The sequence below is a fragment of the Sminthopsis crassicaudata genome, chromosome 6 (assembly GCF_048593235.1).
Source record: "Sminthopsis crassicaudata isolate SCR6 chromosome 6, ASM4859323v1, whole genome shotgun sequence".
NCBI lineage: Eukaryota > Metazoa > Chordata > Mammalia > Dasyuromorphia > Dasyuridae > Sminthopsis > Sminthopsis crassicaudata.
Genome location: NC_133622.1, coordinates 148,655,526 through 148,678,524, shown reverse-complemented (window position 1 = coordinate 148,678,524; position 22,999 = coordinate 148,655,526). Strand labels below are relative to the sequence as shown.

The following is a 22,999-nucleotide window of genomic DNA, read 5'->3' as shown; positions in this document are numbered from 1 at the left end:
TTGCATATGTGGATCCCTTTTCCTTCTTCACAATCTCTTTGAGATACAGGCCCAGTAGAAACACTGCTGGATCAAAGGCAATGCACAATTTGATAGCCCTTTTGGGCATAGTTCTAACTTGCTCTCCAGAGTTATTGGATCAGTTCACAACTCTATCAACAATGTATTAATGAGCTAGTTTTTCCACATCTCCTCCAACATTCTTCACCATTTTTCCTATTATCTTAGACAAGAGATATGTAGTCATACCTCAGAGTTGCCTTAATTTGCATTTATCTGATCAATAGTGATTCAGAGCACCTTTTTATATGACTAGAAGTGGGTTTAATTTCTTTATCTGAAAATTATCTGTTCATATCCTTTGACCATTTATCAATTGGAGAATAGCTTGAATTCTTATAAATTTGAATCAATTCTCTATATATTTTAGAAATGAGTCCTTTAACAGAACCTTTAAATGTTAAAATAATTTCCCAGTTTATTGCTTCTCTTCTAATATTGCTTGCATTAATTTTGTTTGTACAAAAACTTTTTAATGTGATATAATCAAACTTATCTATTTTTTGTTCAATAATGATTTCCAGTTCTTTTTTGGCCTCAAATTTCTTCCTTCTTCACAGATCTCAGAGGTAAACTATCCTTTGTTCTCCCAATTTGTTTATAATATCACTATTTATGTCTAAATCATGAACCCATGTCAACCTTAACTTGATATATAGTGTTAGGTGTGAGTTACCAATGGTTTTGATGATCACTGCTTTATATTGTTTTGGGTCTAGTACAGCTAGGCCATCTTCATTTGCATTTTTTCATTATTTCCTTTGAAATCCGTGACTTTTTGTTCTTCCAGATGAACTTTGTTATTACTTTTTCTAATTCTGTAAAATAAATTCTTGGGAGTTTGATTGGTATGGGCATTGAATAAGTAGATTAATTTAGGTAGTACTGTCATTTTTATTATATTAGCTCAGCCTACCCATGAACACTTGATATTTTTCCGATTGGTTACATCTGACTTTATTTGTGTAGAAAGTTATTTTGTAGTTGTGCTCATATAATTCCTGACTTTGCCTTGGCATGTAGACTCCCAAATATTTTATATTAGCCACAATTATTTTAAATGGAATTTCTCTTTGTATCTCTTGCTTCTGCACTTTGTTGGTAATATATAAAAATGCTGATGATTTCTGTAGATTTATTTTGTGTCCTGCAACTTTGCTAAAGTTGTGAATTTCTTCTAGTAGATTTTTAGTTGATTCTGTAGGTTTCTCTAAGTATACCATCATGTCATCTGCAAAAAGTGATAATTTAGTTTCCTCATTACCTACTATTAATTCCTTTAATCTCTTTTTCTTTTCTTATTGCCAAAGCTAACATTTCTAAAACAATATTGAATAGTAATGGTGATAGTGGGCAACCTTTTTTCACTCCTGATCTTGTTGGGAATGGTTCTAGCTTGTCCCTATTACATATGATGTTTTTATCTTTTTATTATTATTATTATAGATTTTATTTACAAGGTATATGCATAGGTAATTTTTTGGCATTGACAATTGCAAAACCTTTTATTCCAACTTTTCCCCTCCTTTCCCCCATCCCTTCCCCCAGATGGCAGGTTGGCCAATATATGTTAAATATGTTATAAGTTAAATACAAAATATGTATACATGTTCAAACAGTTAATTTGATGTATAAAAAGAATCGAATTTTGAAATACTGTACAATTAGCCTGTGAAGGAAATAAAAAAATGCAGGTGGACAAAAATAGAGGGATTGGGAATTCTATGTAGTAGTTCATAGTCTTCTCCCAGAGTTCTTTTGCTGGGTGTAGCTGGTTAAGTTCATTACTGCTCTGTTGGAACTGATTTGGTTCATCTCATTGTTGAAGAGGGTCATGTCCATCAGAATTGATCATCATATAGTTGCTGATGGTTTTAAATAGATGATACTTATCATTTTAAGGAAAAGTTCATTTATTCCTATACTCTCTAGTGTTTTTAATAGGAGTGGGTATTGGATTTTATCAAATGCTTTTTCTGCATCCATTGAGATAATCATATGATTTTTTGTTAGTTTGGTTATTGATATAGTTAATTATGCTAGTAGTTTTCTTAATATTGAACCAGTCCTGCATACCTGGTATAAATTCTTCTTGGTCATGATGTATTACTTGGGGATCACTTTCTGTAATCTCTTTGCTAATGTTTTATTTAAGATTTTTGCATCAGTTGTTCATTAGGGAAATCGATTTATAATTTCCTTTCTCTATTTTTACCCTACCTTTTTTAGTTATCAGCACAATATCTGCATCATAAAAGGAATTTGCAAGGGCTCCTTCTTCCCCCCCCCCTTTTTTTTTCAAATAGTTTGCATAGTATTGGAATTAATTGTTCTTTAAATATTTGGTAGAATTCACAGGCAAATCGATCTGGCCCTGGAGATTTTCTCTTAGGGAGTTGATTAATGTCTTGTTCTATTTCTTTTTCTAAAAAGGGACCATTTAAGTAATTTATTTCCTCTTTTGTTAATCTGGGCAATCTATATTTTTGTAAGTATTCCTCCATTTAAATTAAATTATCAGATTTATTGATATATAGTTGAGAAAAGCAATTCCTAATTAATCCTAATTTCCTCTTGATTGGTATAAAGTTCTTCTTTTTTATTTTTAATTGTAACAATTTGTTTTTCTTCTTTCCTTTTTCTAATCAAATAAACTAAAAGTTTATCTATTTTATTGATTTTTTCATAAAGCCAGCTCTTTCTTTTGTTTAATTCAATAGTTTTCTTACTTTACATTTCATTCTCCCCTTTTATTTTCAGAATTTCAAATTTGGTGTTTAATTGAGAGTTTTTAATTCATTCTTTTTCTAGGGTTTTTTATTTGCCAGCCCAATTCATTGATCTTCTCTTTCTCTATTTTATACAAATTAGCATTAGAGATATAAAACTTCCCCTAAGAACTGCTTTGGCTGCATCCCATAAATGTTGATATGTTTTCTCATTATTGTCATACTCTTGGATGAAATTGTTGATTGTGTCTATGATTTATTGTTTCACCCACTTATTTTTTTAGGATTAAATTGTTTTGATTCTAATTAATTTTTGGTCTATTTTTCCCTGGCCTTTTATGGAATGTAATTTTTTTTTTTGTATCATGATCTGTTAAAATGCATTTACTATTTCTGACTTTCTACATTAGATTTTGAAGTTTTGATCCCCTGATAGATACATGATCAATTTTTGTGTAGTTACCATGTATGCTGAAAAAAAAAAAGTATATTCCTTTTTATCTCCATTCAATTTTCTCTAAAGGTCTATCATATCTCACTTTTCTAGAATTCTGTTAACTCCTTAACCTCTTTCTTTTTTATTTTGTGGTTTAATTTATCTAGTTCTGAGAGAGCAAAGTTGCAATCCCCAAGTAGCAGAGTTTTGCTGTCTAATTCTTCTTGCAGCTTTCTTAACTTCTCCTCTATGAATTTGGATGCTGTACCACTTGGTGCATATATGTTTAGTATTGATATTATTTCATTATCCATGGTATCTTTTAGTAAGATGTAGTTTTCTTCCATATCCTTTTAATTAGATCTATTTTTGCTTTTGCTTGTCAGGATTGCCACCTTTCTTTTCTTTCTTTCTTTATTTTTTTTTACTTCATCTGAAGCATAATAGATTCTGCTCTAGCCTTTTACCTTTACTCTGAACATATCATTCTGCTTTAAATTTGTAGGATTCTGGCTTTTAATCCAGTCTGCTATCCACTTCCGTTTTATGGGAAAGTTCATCATCACATTCATATTCACAGTTAAAATTATTAACTGTATTTCCTGCCATCTTGTTTTCCCCTAGTGATACTTTTCTTTTTCCTTTCCCTTCTCCCCAGTATTTTGCTTCTGACTACCCCCTCCCTCAATCAGCCTTCCCCTTTTATAGCCCCACTACCTTTCTTATACCTTTCCCTTTTTACTTCTCTGTTCTAGTAGTCTGCCCCCTTCATTTCCCATTTCTCCTCCTATTTTCTATAGAATGAGAAGTTTCTCTGTGAAGCTAAATGTGTCTGATATTCTCTCTTTGAGACAAATCTGATGAGAGTGAGATTCATATAATGCTCATTCCCTTCCCTTCTTTCCCTCCATTATAAGTGTTTTGTTTTGTTTTTTGTTTTTTGCCTCTTCATAAGTCATAATTTACCCCATTTTAAATCCATCTTCCTCTTTTTCCAGTAAAATCATTTTTCCTCCTCTAGTTTCTTTTTTATATCATCACAATAAAATCAAATTATACCTGAACCTTCTATGGGTAAAACAGAGATACACATCTCAAGAAATAAACATATCATCTTCCCATATAGGGATATAAGCATTTTAATTTTTAAAAGAAAGTTTTTTTTTCTCTTCTTTTTATGCTTCTCTTGAGTTCTGCATTTGGAGATCAAATTTTCTATTCAGCTCTGGTCTTTTCATCAGAAATAAATGAAATTCACTTGTTTCATTGAATATCCTTTTTTTTTTATTCTGAAAGATAATGCTCAATTTTTTCTGGATAGTTGATTCTAAGCTGCAATCTAAGTTCCTTTACCTTTGAGCATATCAGATTTCATGCTCTCCAATCCTTTAAAGTGGAAATGATTAGCACTACCTTCTACTTCTTCTCCATCAAAAGTCACTGAGATTAGACCTCCTCTCTCCTGCCACAAGTTCTTCTCATGCCATCTGAACAAATTCTAAGTTTTGAAGTTCCAACAAGTCTTGGGAGGAACTGGCATATTTGGGACAATTTAGGGAGTGTGCAAACTAATAATAATTTCATTTTGGGAAGAGTTGGCAATAAGCATTCATTTGTCCAGTGACAAGCTCCAGTCAAAATTGTAGAAGGAGTTTTTTGTTTGTTTCAGATCTCCACACTTCCACCTGCCTGAGGATCTTTGCTTTCATAGAACAGGGTTCCTCACTGTAGAGACTGATTTGGGCTTACTTTTTCTAAGCAACCCTGTAACTCAAGTTCTTTTCCCATTTTCTTTTTCTACTCTTGTCTTCCAATCTTGCAAAACCTTGATCACTGCTGGATAATATGAAAAATTTAGAATTACTGGATATCAATAGCTGATGTATTTGCTATGGCAAGCAAACAAAGGAAATATGTTTCTATCTTTATTTCTATCTCCATTTTTACAATTCTTTTTATATAGCTTTTTATTGACAGAATATATGCATGGATAATTTTTGCAGCATTGTCCCTTGCACTCACTTCTGTTCCAACTTTTCTCTTCCCTCCTTCCATTCCCTCCCTTAGATGACAGGCAGTCCATTACATGTTAAACATGTTGAAAAATATCTTAGATACAATATATGTGTGCAGATCCATACAGTTCTCTTGTTGCACAAGAAAATTGGATTCAGAAGGTAACAATAACCTGGGAAGGAAAAACAAATGCAAATAGTCCACATTCATTTCCCAGTGTTCCTTCTCTGGGTATAGCTGATTCCATCCATCCTTGATCAATTGGAACTGAATTGGATCTTCTCTTTGTCGAAGATATCCACTTCCATTAGAGTACAACCTCATAAAGTATTGTTGTTGAAGTGTGTAATGACCTCCTGGTTCTGTGAAAGTCTCTCTAAGCCTTTCTGTATTCATCCTGCTGGTCATTTCTTATAGAACAATAATATTCCATAACATTCATATACTGCAATATACCCAACCGTTTTCCAATTGATGGGCATCCATTCAATTTCCAGTTTCTAGCCACTACAAAAAGGGCTGCTACAAACATTTTGGCACATACAGGTTCCTTTCCCTTCTTTAATATCTCTTTGGGATATAAGCCCAGTAGTAATACTGCTGGATCAAAGGGTATACCCAGTTTGATAACTTTTTGAGCATAATTCCAAATTGCTCTCCAGAATGGCTGGATCTATTCACAACTCCACCAACAATGCATCAGTGGCCCAGTTTTCCCACATCCCCTCCAACATTCATCACTATCTTTTCCTGTCATCTTAGCCAATCTGACAGGCGTGTAGTTGTATCTCAAACTTGTCTTAATTTGCATTTCTCTCAATAGTGATTTGGAACACCCTTTCATATAAGTAGAAATAGTTTCAATTTCATCATCTGAAAATTGTCTGTTCATGTCCTTTGACCATTTATCAATTGGAGAATGGTTTGATTTCTTATAAATTAGAGTCAATTCTCTATATATTTTGGAAGTGAGGCCTTTATCAGAACCTTTAACTGTAAAAAATGTTTTCCCAGTTTAATACTTCCCTTCTAATCTTGTTTGCAATAGTTTTGTTTGTACAAAAGCTTTTTAATTTGATGTAATCAAAATTTTCTATTTTGTGATCAATAATGATCTTTAGTTTTTCTTTGGTCATAAATTCCTTCCTCCTCCACAAGTCTGAGAAGTAAACTATTCTATGTTCCTCTAATTTATTTATTATCTTATTCTTTATGCTTAAATCATTAACTCATTTTGGTCTTATCTTGTTGTATGGTGTTAAGTGTGGGTCCATGTCTAGTTTCTGCCATATTAATTTCGGTTTTCCCAGCAGTTTTTCCCAAAAGTTGGGATCTTTGGGTTTGTCAAACACTAGATTGCTATAGTTATTCACTATTTTGTCCTGTGAACTTAACCTATTCCACTGATCAACTAGTTTATTTCTTAGCCAATACCAAATGGTTTTGGTGACCACTGCTTTATAATATAGGTTTAGATAGTTTTAATATAGTTTAGACAAGGCTGTCTTCATTTTATTTTTTTCATTAGTTCCCTTGAAATTCTTGACCTTTTGTTCTTCCAGATGAATTTTGTTGTTATTTTTTCTAGGTCATTAAAATAGTTTCTTGGGAGTCTGATTGGTATAGCACTAAATAAATAGATTAGTTTAGGCAGTATTGTCATCTTTATTATATTTGCTTGGCATACCCAAGAGTACTTAATATTTTTCCAATTGTTTAAATCTGACTTTATTTGTCTGGAAAGTGTTTTATAGTTTTGCTCACATAATTCTTGACTTTCCTCTGGCAGATAGATTTCCAAATATTTTTATGTTATTGACTGTTATTTTGAATGGAATTTCTCTTTGTATCTCTTGCTGCTGGATTTTGTTGCTGATGTCTAAAAATGATGAGGATTTATGTGGATTTATTTTGTATCCTGAAACTTTGCTAAAATTGTGGATTATTTCTAATAGCTATTTAGTAGAATCTCTGGGGTTCTCTAAGTATACCATCATATTGTCTGCAAAGAGTGATAATTTGGTTTCCTCATTACCTATTCTAATTCCTTTAATCTTTTTCTCAACTCTTATTGCTGAAGCTAGCATTTCTAATTTCTAGAATTTCAAGTTTAGTGTTTGACTGGGGTTTTTTAATTTGTTCCTTTTCTAGCTTTTTTAGTTGCAAGCCCAATTCATTGACCTTCTCTTTCTCTATTTTATGCAAGTGGGTCTCTAGAGATATATAACAGCTTTGGCTGCATCCCACACATTTTGGTATGACATCTCAATATTGTCATTTTATTGGATGAAATTATTAATTATGCCTATGATTTGCTGCTTCACCCAATCATTCTTTAGGATGAGATTATTTAGTTTCCAATTATTTTTTATTTCCCTGGCTTTTTGTTGAATGTAATTTTCATTGCATTGTGATCTGAAAAGGATGCATTTACTATTTCTGCCTTCCTGCATTTGAATTTGAGGTTTTTGTGTCCTAATATATGGTCAGTTTTTGTATAGGTTTCATGAACTGCTGAGAAGAAAATGTAATCCTTTCTGTCTTCATTTAGTTTTCTCCAAACATCTATCATACCTAACTTTTCTAATATTCTATTTACCTCTTTGACTTCTTTCTTATATATTTTGCTTTATCTAATTCTGAGAGTGCAAGGTTGAGATCTCCCACTATTATAGTTTTACTGTCTATTTCTTCTTGCAACTGCCTTAATTTCTCTTTTAAGAATTTAGATGTCCTTTTTGGAACATATTGAACTATATTGGCTTTTGTCTCTTTGGATTATTCCTTTCTTTTTTACAGTAAAATTTTCATTAGATTTTTCAAGACTCTAGCAAATATCACCTAATCAGTCCTTGTTGAGTGAACTCCATTCCTGGCCAGCAATTTATCGCTTTTATATTTTAAATGGTGTTCTAGAAATCCAAATCCTTAGCTGCTAATTAATTAAAGAACAATAATAAAAATTTAAAGAGGACTTTATCCCAGTATATAAGTATGTAATCATGCAATACATTTTAATATAGACAATAGAATCATAGTGGTTGGGGGAAATTGATCCTTCTAGATTGTCTTATATATTCCTATAATTATATACAATAATATTTCTGAGATACCACTATGACAATGTTATTTCCATTCTCAAAAACATGGAATGTTTTTTAATTGCTTACTAAGTAAAGTTAACTCTTTAACCCAGCATTCAAGGTCCTTCAGAAATATATATCTTATCTGCTTTTTAGCTTCCTTATATATATATTTTTTTCCTCTCTCTCCCTCCTCTCATTAGATTATAAGCCTTTCAAAGTCAGGAACTGTCTTTCTTTTTTTCATATTTGTATCACCAACGTTGAGTTTAGTGTCCAGCACATAATAGATATTTAAGAAATATTTATTGACTATTGACTTTTAATTATCCCCCCTCTATTGCTTTGTACAAACTATTCATTTTAGCCAGTATATTCTATTTGGATTCACTGAAATATGCTTTGTGTCTTTTTTTTTTTCATTTAAGTCAATGTCTAGATTCTTCCCTCTACCTAAAACATATTCCCTTTACCATCTTTAACAATTAAAACCTACTATGTCAGTCAAAGCTCACCCCAAATTATTTCTCTTCCATGAAATCTCTCATGATCACTGTGATTTCTTACTCCTTTGAACTTCTAAGGCACTGACTGTTATCATCCATATAACATTTAGCACATAATTCTTAGTTTTGTAGTTAAATGTAAGAGGAAATAATTTAGGGGATGATTAAGCTATCTTTCCATGTTTTCAGAGTTATAATATGGAAGAGATAGATTAAATTTGCTGTAATTAGTTTTCACAGAAAACATAATTATGAGTATTAAAGAGGCAAATTGTAGCTCAATATAAAAAGGTGGGGAGGAATAACATAATGAGTTCTCCCAAAATTTTCTTTTTAAAAGACTCATTTAAAGCAAAATGGATGACCATTTGTTAAGTATGACATAAAGATGATATTACACAGGTTCTGATAACTCTAATTAGATGGCAAGATCCAGAAGGATGATGATTGTTTATTAAGCACTATAAATATGTTATAGTGTGAAATATGTAGAAATAGAGATAAGGACTAAATTTGTGATTTCATTGGCATAGGAAACTGTCAGGTGAGGAAACTCACTATCACTGCTGATTTGTACTTTTTATTTCTCTATAAAATGTATTCTTAAAGTAGCACCTACTTGACTAAGAGTTTAATTCATTCACCCAGAGGCTTGTAGAGTAGGCATGACTCTAATACAAGCACTCAATTAGTTCAAATTCAAAATTAGGATAAAGTGAAGCACTCCCAAGTTCTTGAACATTTAACAATGGAAGTTTACTTTGCCCTAACATAGTAATAATATGCAACAAATATACAATAGTAGGTTCTCTAGTCTCAGCCTTCCTAATTTCTATATGGAAATCTTCCAAGTCTGAGGGGCCTGGCTTTCTTAGAGCTAAGATTTTTAATATTCTTGAATGAGCAAGAAGCTGCAACAGGGAAGCTAGGGCCAAACAAATCCAGTGAACAGTTTGCTTTAGACTTCATTCTGTTGGCTGGAGATGGGAAAGGAGGTGAAGGTCAGAGAAAGAAGCTGGGGTCAATCATATATGCCAAATTAGATCCCGAGGTATTTTTGTTCTTTAGGTATGACCTTCTCATGTTGTGTGTTGAAAGAAAAATGTTTCCTTGGGTAAATAATAATGCCATATACCAGGTTTTCCCAGTTTTGGAACTATTACCTCACTGTAATATTCTCAGTCTAAGGCCACAGTAGTCTTCTGAGGAAAAAACCTGAACACCTGGATCAGTCAATCTGGGTTCAATCCTTGTCCTCTAGTCATCCTATCATCCTATACAAATCAGCTTACCTTAGTTACTCCATCTATTAGAGTACTGATTAAATTAATAATCATTAAATCATTAATCTAGCACATTATTCAATATGTGTCAATTTTGCAACTTATTGGTGGGAAAAGATTAGGAATGAAATGCTATAGCTATGGCCATTTGTTCATACCTGAAGATGAGGATGGCCAAAAAATTTCCTGGGTAATGGATGGGGGAAGTCTCATTTACTTAAATTTGAGTACTTTGTATATATTTGTATTTATTAACTATATTGATATTATATTTTTACATGTGGTTTACATTAGAATGTAAGCTTGTTTCATTCTGTATATTTGTATTCCCAGTGGCTAACATAATAATCACAACATAAATACTTGTTGATGGATTGAATTGTTTCTCCCTTTTGTTTTTAGCCTCCATGTATGTTCTCTTGTTTGCCCATACATAGCCAATAAATTAGCCCTTGGAAGATCTCATATTCTCGATTCCATTTAGAATGAATACTCTCAGACTACAATGTTTCAAACTTTACTGAGGCTTTGCAGAGGACACAAGAATCATGGATACATAATGAAAAAGCAGACTCTGTAGAATCTCTTGCATTTTTCTGTTGCCCCATAATGAGAAAGGATATCCAATCTGATGAGGATCTCACCAGGCTTCCTAGTTTAATTCTCAAAAGCTAAATTTTTGGGGGTGTTTTGACAATAGTCTAAGGGGGCAACAAAGTCTGTGTGATTTAAAGTTGCATGTGGGGCTCTTCCTCACCTAAATTAAAATACTATTTTTCCAGACTTTTCCCTTTTCAGTCTTCCTTTCCTCATCCCAACTAGTTAATATCTTAGTATGTTCACCTTTCTAGGAGGATGTTCTTGTTCTAGTACTTAGTTCTAGAAGACAACTGAGTCTTCATGGGTATCATAGCTAGATCTAATTAAAGTCCATACATAACAGATTCTATGACCTTCAAAGTTCAGTTCAAGTACCATTTTCTCCATTAGATTTTTCACAAGAACTTCATATTTATTACATTTTCCCTTTTCTAACTACTCTTAGAGTTATTTTAACTGTTCTGATACTCGGTGGCTAATTTTTACAGGACCATGCTGTTTTTGATACATGGTGGTGTATAAATATAACAGAATAATACTGTGCTATAAGAAATACAAATATAATGAATATAAAAAAATCACTCTGCAGCAAAGTGAAAAAAAGTAGAACAAATCAAACAATATTCACAATGATTACCACAACATAACTGGAAAGAAAAACTACAAAACAATTGTTACAAAATTACCTCAAAGAACCACAAAGAAGAGAGATGAGAAAATAACACATACACACATACCCCTATATGCATATTCCTGTACAATAGGGGAAGTAAGACCATGGGTGTGAAACTTTGCATGTATTATCAGATTCTTCAATGTGTTGATAACTTTTATATTTTTTCTTCTTTTTCTTTTAAACAAATTATTTATTTACTATATGGAATGACTTTCTGGGAGGACAAGGGAGAGAGGAGTGATACACAAAGAAATTTACATGATAGAAAAACAAATTATTAATAAAGATAGTTTAAAAGAATGTTATTAAAAATACCAGAAAATGATTCATTAGTTTATTTCATTGTCTATTCTTTTTATTAACTTATTGTTGTAAAGTTTCCTTTACGTGCTTAACTTCTTCAACCTCACATTAAGTTGAGTTTTGCTCCTTTCTTTCACTTTAAAGTTAAAAAGACAATTGAAACAGCAAACAGGAAGTTTGACCTCATAAACTTCTGAGTTCTTTGTGATCTGATCTGTCCTATACCGAAGTGTAAAATATGAGATCAAGTGTGTGAAGTTGTGTTTTAAAGATGAAAAAAGTTTTTGATTTGATTATAGGAAAATCTGCCAAAAGTCAGCTTTCATTTATACTATAAATGCCATTTCTGTACATCCTATCAATAAACAAACTTAATGTTAGCTAACATCTCTAAATAGCATGTCTATTAAAAACAACATCAGCAACAACATTGATGCCAATTTGAGATCCTGCATTTAATTAACATGGGAAATACAAAAGATATGTTACTTCTGCATGCAGAGTAAGAAACCACAATTATATGTGTCATTTTACCTCTCCCCTTTTGTTCTTCAGTCATTTTTAGTTATGCCCAACTCTTTATGACTCTTTTGAAGTTTTCTTGGCAAAGAAAGTGGAGTAGTTTGCCATTTCCTTCTCCATCCCTTTTTACAGATAAGGATACTGAGGCAAACAGGGTGGGGTAATTGCCCATGATCATAGAGCTAGTAAGAATTTGAAACCTAATTTGAACTCAGGAAATAATTAAATAGTTAAATATTGTCCTCCTTACACTTTAGTTTCCTTCTCTATGGTTTCAATCTTGACCCCCCCCCCCCATCATATCACAAAAAAGTAAAATCCTAGCATACTGCTATTGTGAGTCCCAGGGTTTGTTCCTTTATAAGGGTACTCAAAAGTGACTTTTTTCCTGCATTTGTTGTCATAGTTTGTTTACTATTGCCATGATATCACATGTTCTGAAATGCCCATTTTGCTGGAGCTATTTCTGGCTGCTCATGTTTTAGCTATGTTTTTGTTTTGTTTTGTTTTTTACAGCTGACTCACCCTACTCATACATAGGTGCCAGATCTCAGAAGGCTTATTCAACCCATACATTTTTTCTTATTCAACCAATACATTTTTTTTCTATAATCTAGTACCCCAGTTTTGGTCTTAGCAGGCAAACTGAATATCATCAAATCTCTTTTTGATGATTCTGTTGATGACTTCAAATTCTGAACATCAAAATTTTTGGTGTCTAATATACATTCCCTTTCAAGCAATAAGTATCTAGGGAGGTAGGTCCTGAGTCAGGAAAACCTACATTTGAATCCTACTCTGAGATTCTTGATAACTGCAACACTGACAAAGCCTCTGAATTGCCTCAGAAGCTTCAGTTGCCTCATCTATAAAATGGGAATTAAACTCCTGATATTTATGAAACTAAGATATGTAAAGAACTTTGCAAACCTTACTTTTCTGTAAATGTCAGTTATTCTTTCTTCTCAGATGTAATTTGTTTTGCTTCAGACATGTAAGAGGATTGAAGTTGAAGGTAGAAAACCTTACTTTGAAAACCAGGCTTGCTCCTGGGCAAGACATTTCCTATTTTTAGGCCTCAATTTTCTTATCACTAATAGGAGAGAATGGGACTAAATGGCCCCTTGGATCTTTTTCAGTTTTATAACTTTGTGTAGGGAATATTTCATCAGTGTAGGGGAACTCATTCTTAAGGAAACTCCCTTTGTTGATGCGGATTGGCCATTCATCTGTATTTCAGATTTTAGGAAAGTTACCAAAGAGCGCTAAGAGGTGAGTGATATGTCAAGAGTTAGATGCAGGATTTGTACTGTGGTTTAACTAACTCCAAGGCTAACTTTTTATACCCTGCTCCATCAAGCCTCTCTAACATTTACATATTATTCAAAAAAGCTATGAACAATTCCAAATGGAAAGGGGCGTAGATTTGAATGTTCCCATTAAGGGAATATTATCTTTAGCAAAAATGACAACAGTCAATAAGCTGTTATTAAGTACTTTTTATATGCCAAGCACTGTGCTAAGCAAACACAATGAGAAGCAAAAAGAAAGACTGGGTAGGAGGTGGGAGAATAACACATAAGTGGAAGCTGAAAAGAGGTACTGAGTGATGCAGATCTGAAGGGGAAATATAGAGTATAGCTTAGTGAAAACTAATGAGATTGCTATTCTGAGTAGCCTCCTTAAATGAAGGTTCTGGGGTGGCCATCCAGAGATAGGGGCTAGAGAGTAGAATGCACTTCAGGCAGGATAAAGATGTTTCTGGTGTCAGGCGGAGAATTCCAGGGGGCATCTGATACAGTATCTTTAATGAATCCCATTTCCAAATAACCATTTATCTATGATAAGAAAAAAACAACTGCAAAAGAAACCTGGTAAATAGATGTAACATGCATTTACAGATAAATGGTAGTTGCATGGAAAGATAAGTTAACTACCCCTTCCCCTCTCTACACTCATGGTTCTGAGTTTCTCCTCACCCATGGCCACTGTGGAAGTGATAGCTCATGCAATCAAATTTTTCATATGCACAGTCAGATCCAGTTTATCCTCTACTGATTCATTAGTCCTTCCAAGTTTTTAGCCAACTAAAGAACTTTCATCTATATACTACTCTGAGTCATAATGACTGAAACTAGCATAAATTTCCATGCTTGCTTTGATTGTAGGTGAAGAATATTGTACATGTTCCTTATGATACACCATGGAGGGTATATCTAATCATGTTCCAAGGACTGAGCCACATTATAGTTTCCTCCATTATATAGTAATTTGCTTGTTTTCACATCAATGTCACTTCCCAATGATCTTCTTCCCTGATATTTATTCCTCCTTTATAACAAGTATAGACAAACAAAATAAATTAACTTATTGGCCAAGTCTACAAATATATGTCTTATCTTGCACCTGCAACAAACCACCTCTTTTCTGAGAGGTGGGAGATGTGCTTCACCATCTGTCTCCTAAAGTCACATCTGCCTTATCCAAAAAACAAAAACAGCTGATTGAGGCTAGCCCAATGGTATCCAGCCAGAGTAGGTACAGCCAGGCTTGGGGGAGATCCAGAATGCTCTGAGAATATGAGCTAAGCCCAAACAGCTGGCAATCACTCCCAAAGTCTTGATTAATAGGGGGATGAGATGTGTATTTTTAAAATAGACACAATATAACAGATAAGCATAGCCTAACATAAAAGACTTTTGAATAGGATTAAAAGTTCAAGATAAGTCAAAAGAAATATCCTGAGAGGGTGATTTCAGAAAAGCCTGGAGAGACCTACATGAACTAAGTGCTACATGCTAAGTGAAGTGAATAGAACCCAGAGAACATTGTACAAAGCAACAACAAGATTGTGTGATGCTCAACTGTGATGGACTTGGTTCTTTCCAGCAATGAGGTGATTCAGGCCAATTACAAAAGATTTGTGATTGAGAGAGCATCTGCATCCAGAAAGAGGACTTCAGGACTAAATGTAATTCACAACATAATATTTTCACCTTCTTTTTAGCTTTGCTACCTTTTTTTCTTTCTTATTTTTTTCCTTTTTGATCTGATTTTTCTTGTACAGTATAAATTTGGAAATATGTATAGAAGAACTGCACATATTTAACATATATTGCATTACTTGCTGTCTTGGGAAAGGAGTGGAGGGAAAAGAGGGAGAAAAAATTGAAACACTAGGTCTTGATAAATTTGCAAGGATAAATGTTTAAAAAATTGTCTGTTTATGTATTTTGAAAACAAAAAGCTATACAAAAACAAAAAGGGGCATCCTGAGAAACAAAGGATCATCATTCACTAGACAGATCAGAAAAGACATCATGGAGGGTGGAGGGGAACACCTGGGATGAGGTTATATGAAAATTAAGAAGGCTTTAACCAAAGTAGAAAGTGTGGGAAGAGATGCAGCATGCAGAATGATGATGGTGGGGAATCTAACTGAACGTAGGATTAATCTTAGAACTGTTTGATTAATTTCCTAGGAAAATACAGTTTGGGAGTAGTGTAGCTGAAATGCAGACTCTATTTTTCTGTTTCTAAATTTCCTAGTCTCAGGTTTCTATCAATGTTTGGAGAGGGTTTGTTTGTTTGTTTTGTTTGTTGGTTTGTTTCTTAAGATACAACTATCTTGTCTAGTGGCTAGGATGCTGGATTTGGAGTCAGGAAAAGTAAAGTTTAAACCTTTTAATCCTTACTTGCTGCTTAACCACTGGCAATGGAAATGAACATTAAGTCTCAATTTCCTCATCTGTAAAATGGAAATATTAATACCTATATTACCTAACTCTCAGGATCAAATGAGATAATATTTATAAATCACTTTGCAAATGCAAGAATATATAAGTGTCAACTATTACTGTTATTTTTGTCGTTGTTTTCTTAGTTATGAATAACTGAATGATGGGTGAGGAGGAGACAGAGAGACCAAGAGGTTGAATTTAGGACAGATGTCTAGAAAAGCTCTTAATTTTTACTTCTATGTGAAATGTCTATACTGGGAAATAAACAGAGCACAGGAAGACCTAAGTCTGAATCCTAACTCTGATACTTGCTGGCCTTGTAACTCTGGGCAAATCATTTAATAATTACAATAATTAGCTTTAAAATTTACAAAGTACTTAAAAAAATACAAACTCATTTTTATTTTCACATCAACCCTAGGAAGTGAGTACTGTTATTATTGTAATTTTACAGATGAGGAAACCCAGGCAAATGGAAGCTTAGGCACTTGCCCAGGGTCACACATTCAGTAGATATTTGAGGTAAGATTTGCTCTCAGGCTTTACTGACTATAGACCTGGCATTCTATCTACCACTTATTTTCCACTTGAAAAATAGTAAAATAATATGAAAACTATATCTCTTATAAAACAATTTTGAGAAAAGCACTCTGTAAATTGTAATGTGCTATTCAAACAGACCCTAATGCTGAGGAATTTTGAAGGTGAAGGAAAAAAGGAACAGCAGAGGATGAGATAGATAGTATCATGGAAGCAATAGTCATAAGTTTAGACAGACTTCAGGAGGTAGTAAAGAATAAAAGGACCTGGTATATGATCCATGGGGTCACAAAGAGTCATAGAGAACTGAATAACTGAACAACAAATTATACGTGTATGTGTGTGTCATCTACCACTTAGTTCCCCAAACAACTCTCTAAGACAATAAAAAAGCTGAACAACTAAATCTGTGATGATGAGATGTCCTCCTAAGAAATTCTAGATAATAAAAATATCTCAAGTTTGGGGTCCTAAAACAGATTCTTAAGCTTGATCCTTCCCCTAAAATATCCACCTTCTAAATGCAGCTTTTATTTCGCAGGTCCTACAAGCATTGTGACAGTAACTACACTATCCCCATCTACAGTTCTTACATCTCCATCTCCATCAACTGGTAATGTCTTTTTTATCATTATTAAATTTTTATTTTATTTTTAGAACTACATTCTTTCCTTCCCACCCCCAATAAATAAGGCAGGAAAAACAAAACCTCTATTGCTGCCATTAGCGATGACTAAATATATATGTATAGACAGACAGGAAGATGGATAGATGTATGTATCTACATACACACATACTCATACACACATACACTCAACATTGTATTTTGAGTCCATCTGCTAACTATTTATATATTTATATAAGATCAATATTATGAAGACATACAACTTTAAAGGGCTTAAGTATTCTGAACAACATAATGAACAACCACAATTCCAAAGAATTCAGGATGAAACATGACTAAGGGGGGGAAAGAAGGGAGAGGGAAGGGAAAGAAGAATAGAAGCAAGGAGCTACACTAATCCTTTGGTACAAACTATCTTAATGAACCTTTTGAGTTTGAAAATGAATATCAGTGGTTAATAAGGGATGTTGACTGAGAAAAATCAGTGAATCATTAAAACTCATTCTGACAACCAAAGAGGAAAAAGTCTTGGATTCATGTTCTATTTATTGTGGATCATTGACATTATCATCATATAGTATGATATCATCATATCATTAAAAGAAACCACATTTGGTGAACCTCTCAATGGTCTTATAAATTTAAACTAGCTATAGTTCAAACTGAACCCCTCTAACGCAATTTCCCTCTTCTAGGGAAAAATGAAACTGTTCAAACTTCAGTGAATACTCAGGAAAAACAGAACACCACAGTGACTACATTAACAACATCAGTAGGATCATCACTGTCAAGCTTAATAAATTCCACACTCACTGGTAAGTGATAAGCACCTGATATGAAAACAAACATGGAGAGATAAAAGAAAGGTTATTTGGTGATACTAAAAAATTTTGTTATGGATTGATAATTAGAAGTGTAAAGGGTGTTATTTTCTGAATTTTGAGACTACTTTCACTTAAGAAAGATGATCCATATTGACAATCATATATATGACTTTAGATCAGATGCTTTCCTTTTCAGAAATTCTTCCCTGAATTTCTTGGTTGAAAAGTAATTCATTTTTTGGTGTGACATGCCCTAAGTCTATCTTTAAAGGAAATTTTTATCACTTGGCAAACAATGAATAAAAGGGAGGAATAATTGATAGAGAAAAGACTTCAGAGACTGAAAGCAACTGCTTCAAGTCTCCTTCTTCCTCCAGTACAGGACCCAAAGTTGTCAATTTGCATTGATAGAGAGATTTGCTTCACTATGAGTATCCTACAACAATGAAATCATATATTTTAATCATGCCCAATCTTCACCTTAAAAGTTGGTATTTTTTTTTTTAATGGTGCAATATATACATATTCCATTCTAGAATTGCACATACACACATACACACACACACACACACACACACATACACAAACACAGTTAATTAGAATGTCACAAGGTATAGGAAAAAGAATCTCTCCAGCAAAATGAGTTTGACTAGAGACAGGGTATGTGGAACCTGAAAGGTTCTGTATATATGGAATGAAAAATCTAATGATTCTTTGAGAACACTTTGGGTCATCGGAAAACCCTGAAGTATGGACCCTGTAACTCGAAGTTCCCTCTCTCCCAAAGGTAGAGGGAGATAAACAGGCTAAACAGGAAATAACTAACAAAAAGAAAACATTGGTATTGAGAGGTTGGGGATGGCTTCCTTTAGAAGGAAGCCAGGGAGTACAATTGTCAGAATGGAAGAGAGAGTATTTCAGGCATGAAACCCAAAGAATAGGTAACTCCTAGTAACCAGCATAGTAACAAATGTGGAGATTTATTGTTCCTATAATAACTGCCCAGGCTCACAAGCTCTAAGATAATTAACCCTTTGATCTCAGATCAGAGTCAGAGAGAGAGGAAGAGAGAGAGAGAGAGAAGGAGAAAGGGAGGACACTAAAGATCTACCCTTCTGAACCTCAAAGATTTTGAGATAAGGACACAAAATATAATAAGTAGAAATCAGCACAAGAATCTAAGTGTTCCTGAGCAAATCAAAACAAAACTGAAAGCACAAATCCAAAGTGAAGGAGGTCAGAAAACAAGAGTTCCTTCATATTCTAAATAGCTTCAAAAAATGATGAGGAATTTAAATAAGGAAAAAAAAAAAAGATCCTGGGAGTAGAATTACCATTCTGAGGGTTCAAAGGTAGAAAGGTCACAGGAAGGAAAAGAAAGAAATACTACTATAAAACAGAAGAAGGTCAGCAAGGTACGTGAGAAAAAGAAAATATAAACATACAGGAGAGCATGAGGGCAGTAGACATCAGATGAACTTCATTCTTAACTGAAACTGACAAAGGAATATTGAAAATATAAATAAGCAGATGAGTGCAGAAACACATCAAATTCAGAAGAAGTTGAAATGGAGAGTCATGGTTTCATATTGAGTACTCTTTTTGTATCCTATTGTGTTCCTTTTGTTTGGTGTTTATATCCCAAATAAGGGAAGGTAAGAGAAAAGAAACGTTTATTAATCATCTACTACTACCAGGAACTATGCTAAGTGTTTTACAAATATCTATTTATTCCTCATAGAAACCTGGAAAAGAGGTGCTATTCTCACCATTTTATAATTGAGAAAACTGAGGTAAACAAACACTTGCCTAGCATCACATAGCTAGTAAGTCTCTGAAGCTAGATTTGAACTCAGGTCTTTCTGGCTTCAAACTCTATCCATTGTGCCATCTCACTGCCACAAACTTCTTAAAAAGAAATATGTATTTTACATCAACATGTACATACATTTAAGATAGAAATAAAAAGCTATTTTAAAATTTAATTCAACTCGACAAATATTTATCAAATACTCTGAATGAAATACTTTTGAGGATACAAAAACAAAAATGAAAAATAACCCCTACCTTTAAGAACATTATATTTCTCTGGGAAGAGGGGAAAGAAGGAGAAGAAGTGGACATCCCACATATGAATGCAACATAATTAAAAAAGGGATTGAAGGAAGACCCAAGATGGTGGAGAGCAGACAAAACTTTCTGTGACCTCCTCTGACCTTCTTTCAAACCAACAGTAGATTAAGCCTCCAGACTAGTTTTGGAGTGACAGAACCCACAAGTATTTGGAGTACAACCCATTTCCAAAAGAAGGTACTATGGAAGAACTTCAGAACAGTTCTGTTTCAAACAGACAAGGGGATAGTCTGCCAAGCACAGGAAACACAGGGCAAGGATCTGGTATGGGTTGGGGAGAGTGAGAACATCACACCTTCCACATAGGGGGTAATCTTTTGTGAGGTTCTTAGGCTACTTTGTGTTGGTTGCAGTGGGTGATTAGCAGATTTACTGTAAAATTAGCAAGAATAGAAAATCAGTCAGAAACACAGGCCCCAAGGCAAACTAAAGCAGCTTTCACTCCTTGACTTAAGAGCAGATCTCAACCATTAAAAAATGAGCAAAAAAGCAAAAAGGACTCTTACCCTAGACAAGTTATGGAAACAGAGAACAGACCTCACACCCTGAGGTTCCTAAAAGCCAATCAACTCCAGATGGAGTCCCAAAAGGAGATATGAGCTGGTCCCCATTTCACAAGGCTGTTTTGGAAGATTCCAAAAAGGATCTTGAAAGAGATAAGAAAAATGGGGAAAGAAAATAAGATCTTTGCAAGAAGATATGGAAAAGGAAAAACAGAAATTATCTGAAGAACTTTCCTTAAAAATAGATTTGATGAAAGGGAAAAAGCATATAACTCCTTACAAAATAGACATGAAAAAGATAAAAATTCAGTGAAAAACAGAATTTGCAAAATGGAAAAAATGCAATTAATAAAACAATTGGCCAAATAAAAAAGGAAGTAAAAAAAGCTAACTGAAGAAAATAATATGCTAAAAATTTGAATTAAACAAATGGAAGTGAATGACTAAATAAAACTTCAAGAATCAAACAAAATTTTAAAAAATGAAAAAACAGAAGAAAATATGAAATATTTCTTATGAAAAACAACTGTCCTGGAAAATAGATCTAGGAGAGACGATATAAGGATTATTGGACTTCCTGAAAACCCTGATGGCATTGTAATATTGAATTTAACATATATTTTAACGTGTATAACATATATTGCATTATTTGCCATTAAAAAAATTTAAAGGTCCAGATCATATATGATGAATCAGATGAGCCAAACTACAAATCTAAGATGCTGGCTATTAAGAATTAAGTATTAAGACAGCAATGTGACACAATACATAAAACAATGGCCCTGTATTCAGGAGGACCTGATTTCAAATCCATCCCCTAACACTTACTGCCAAAGAAATTATATAAAATTTTTCTTACAGAAAAAAGATAATGGTCCAAGAGATGGAAAAAGGAGATAACTTTAATCAAATTTTGAATTCGATTTGATTGTGCTACACACAGATGTGTTCCAATCTATTTTTCATTAGCTCAAAGTCACTTCTTGTTTACAAAGTCTAACTGGAGATTTCTGTGGGACTCTGATTTGTTGATACTATTTATAAAACTGTCTACTTAGTAATTGCCCTTGTGTTTAAGAAAACTGGGAGTGCAACATAAGGATACAAAATAATAAATATAAGAACAGCTTATATATGTATATATTAGTAAGACTGGCATTCAGTACATCTATAGTGAATTCTTCATCTTGAGAGGTTACCTTTTATCTTAATGAGGTGGCTGCTTTCCAAAGATATTTGGATCAATTAATCCTCTGTGGAGAACTACTTAATAGTGACTTAAATGCCTAGTAGTGGGTCATTAAAAGAATGGTCCATTAATTGAGATAACTGCTGAAGGTGTTAATTAGGTGATAAGGGGTGGTAAGAATGGCAGTTGATCCAAAAAGATGACTTTTTATAGAAAATATTTGTATAGAAGTCATCGACTTTATATTACTAGATTTTGAGTAGAAATATATTATATTGTATATAGTAATTTGTTGAATTTGCATAAATGTTACTGTATTCTATATAATAGTTTTAATTGTGTTGTCATACATTTGTTTGACTGCAAGCTCTAGATAATGCCTACTTAAAGTTTGTATCTTTTTCGATTCCTTGCAGTGTTCTTCATAATGGAGAGAAGAAAGGGAAGAAGGAAGGAAAGAAGGGAGAGAGGAAAAAAGGAAAGAAAGAAGGGAGGGAGGGAAGAAGGAAGGAAAGAAGGGAGGGAGGAAGGAAGGAAGAAAGGAAGGGAAGGAGGGAGGAAAGGAGGGAGGAAGGAAGGAAGGGAGGAAGGGAGGGAATTTGTATTTTTTCCTAGAAGCAATCAAATAACCTGGTTAGACAAAATGATTTAAGAACAAAATCCCTCTGTATCCTATAGAAAGACAAAACATAAAGTGAGGAAAATGTTACATATGGAATCAGAAAATCTGAATACAAATTCTGACTCAAATAACATTACTATAACTATAGGACTTTGGACAAGATCCTGAAATTCCTAATTTACCTTACATAAAAATGGAAATGATAATATATCTATGTATGTACCTCAGAAATTTATGAGGAAATCAATCAATCAATAAACAGTTATTAGTAATTTACTGTACACCATGCATTGTATTTGCCACTAGCAATACAAATATATTAAAAAAGTCATTACTTTAGTAGTGTATGAACTCTGGAAAGTTACTTAACCTCTATTCTCCTCAGTTTCCTCAACTGTTAAAAGAGTTTATTATGTGATTATGTGAGAATTAAATGTAATATTTGTGAAGCACTTAGCACAGGGTCTGCCATATAGTAGTTGCTATATGAATGCACATTCCCTTTCTCTTCTCTCTAATTTTACAACTCATTCTTATCTTGCCAGTAAGGAGGAACTTATTGTCAGAATGAAAATCATTTGGACCTTAAGTCAAAGATGCTTCCCCATT

General features: G+C 33.4%; 1 protein-coding gene across 4 annotated transcripts in view; it reads left to right on the top strand.

Moving 5' to 3' along the window:
• The window catches only part of EMCN (endomucin), a 149,445-nt gene that overhangs the window by 47,648 nt on the left and 78,798 nt on the right, over positions 1 to 22,999 (top strand). For all 4 annotated transcript variants that reach the window (XM_074276734.1, XM_074276736.1, XM_074276735.1 and 1 more), the window contains exons 2-3: positions 17,036 to 17,107; positions 17,815 to 17,934. In XM_074276734.1, coding sequence (XP_074132835.1) covers positions 17,036 to 17,107; positions 17,815 to 17,934 — 192 coding nt within the window. The remainder of the gene's footprint in view (positions 1 to 17,035; positions 17,108 to 17,814; positions 17,935 to 22,999) is intronic.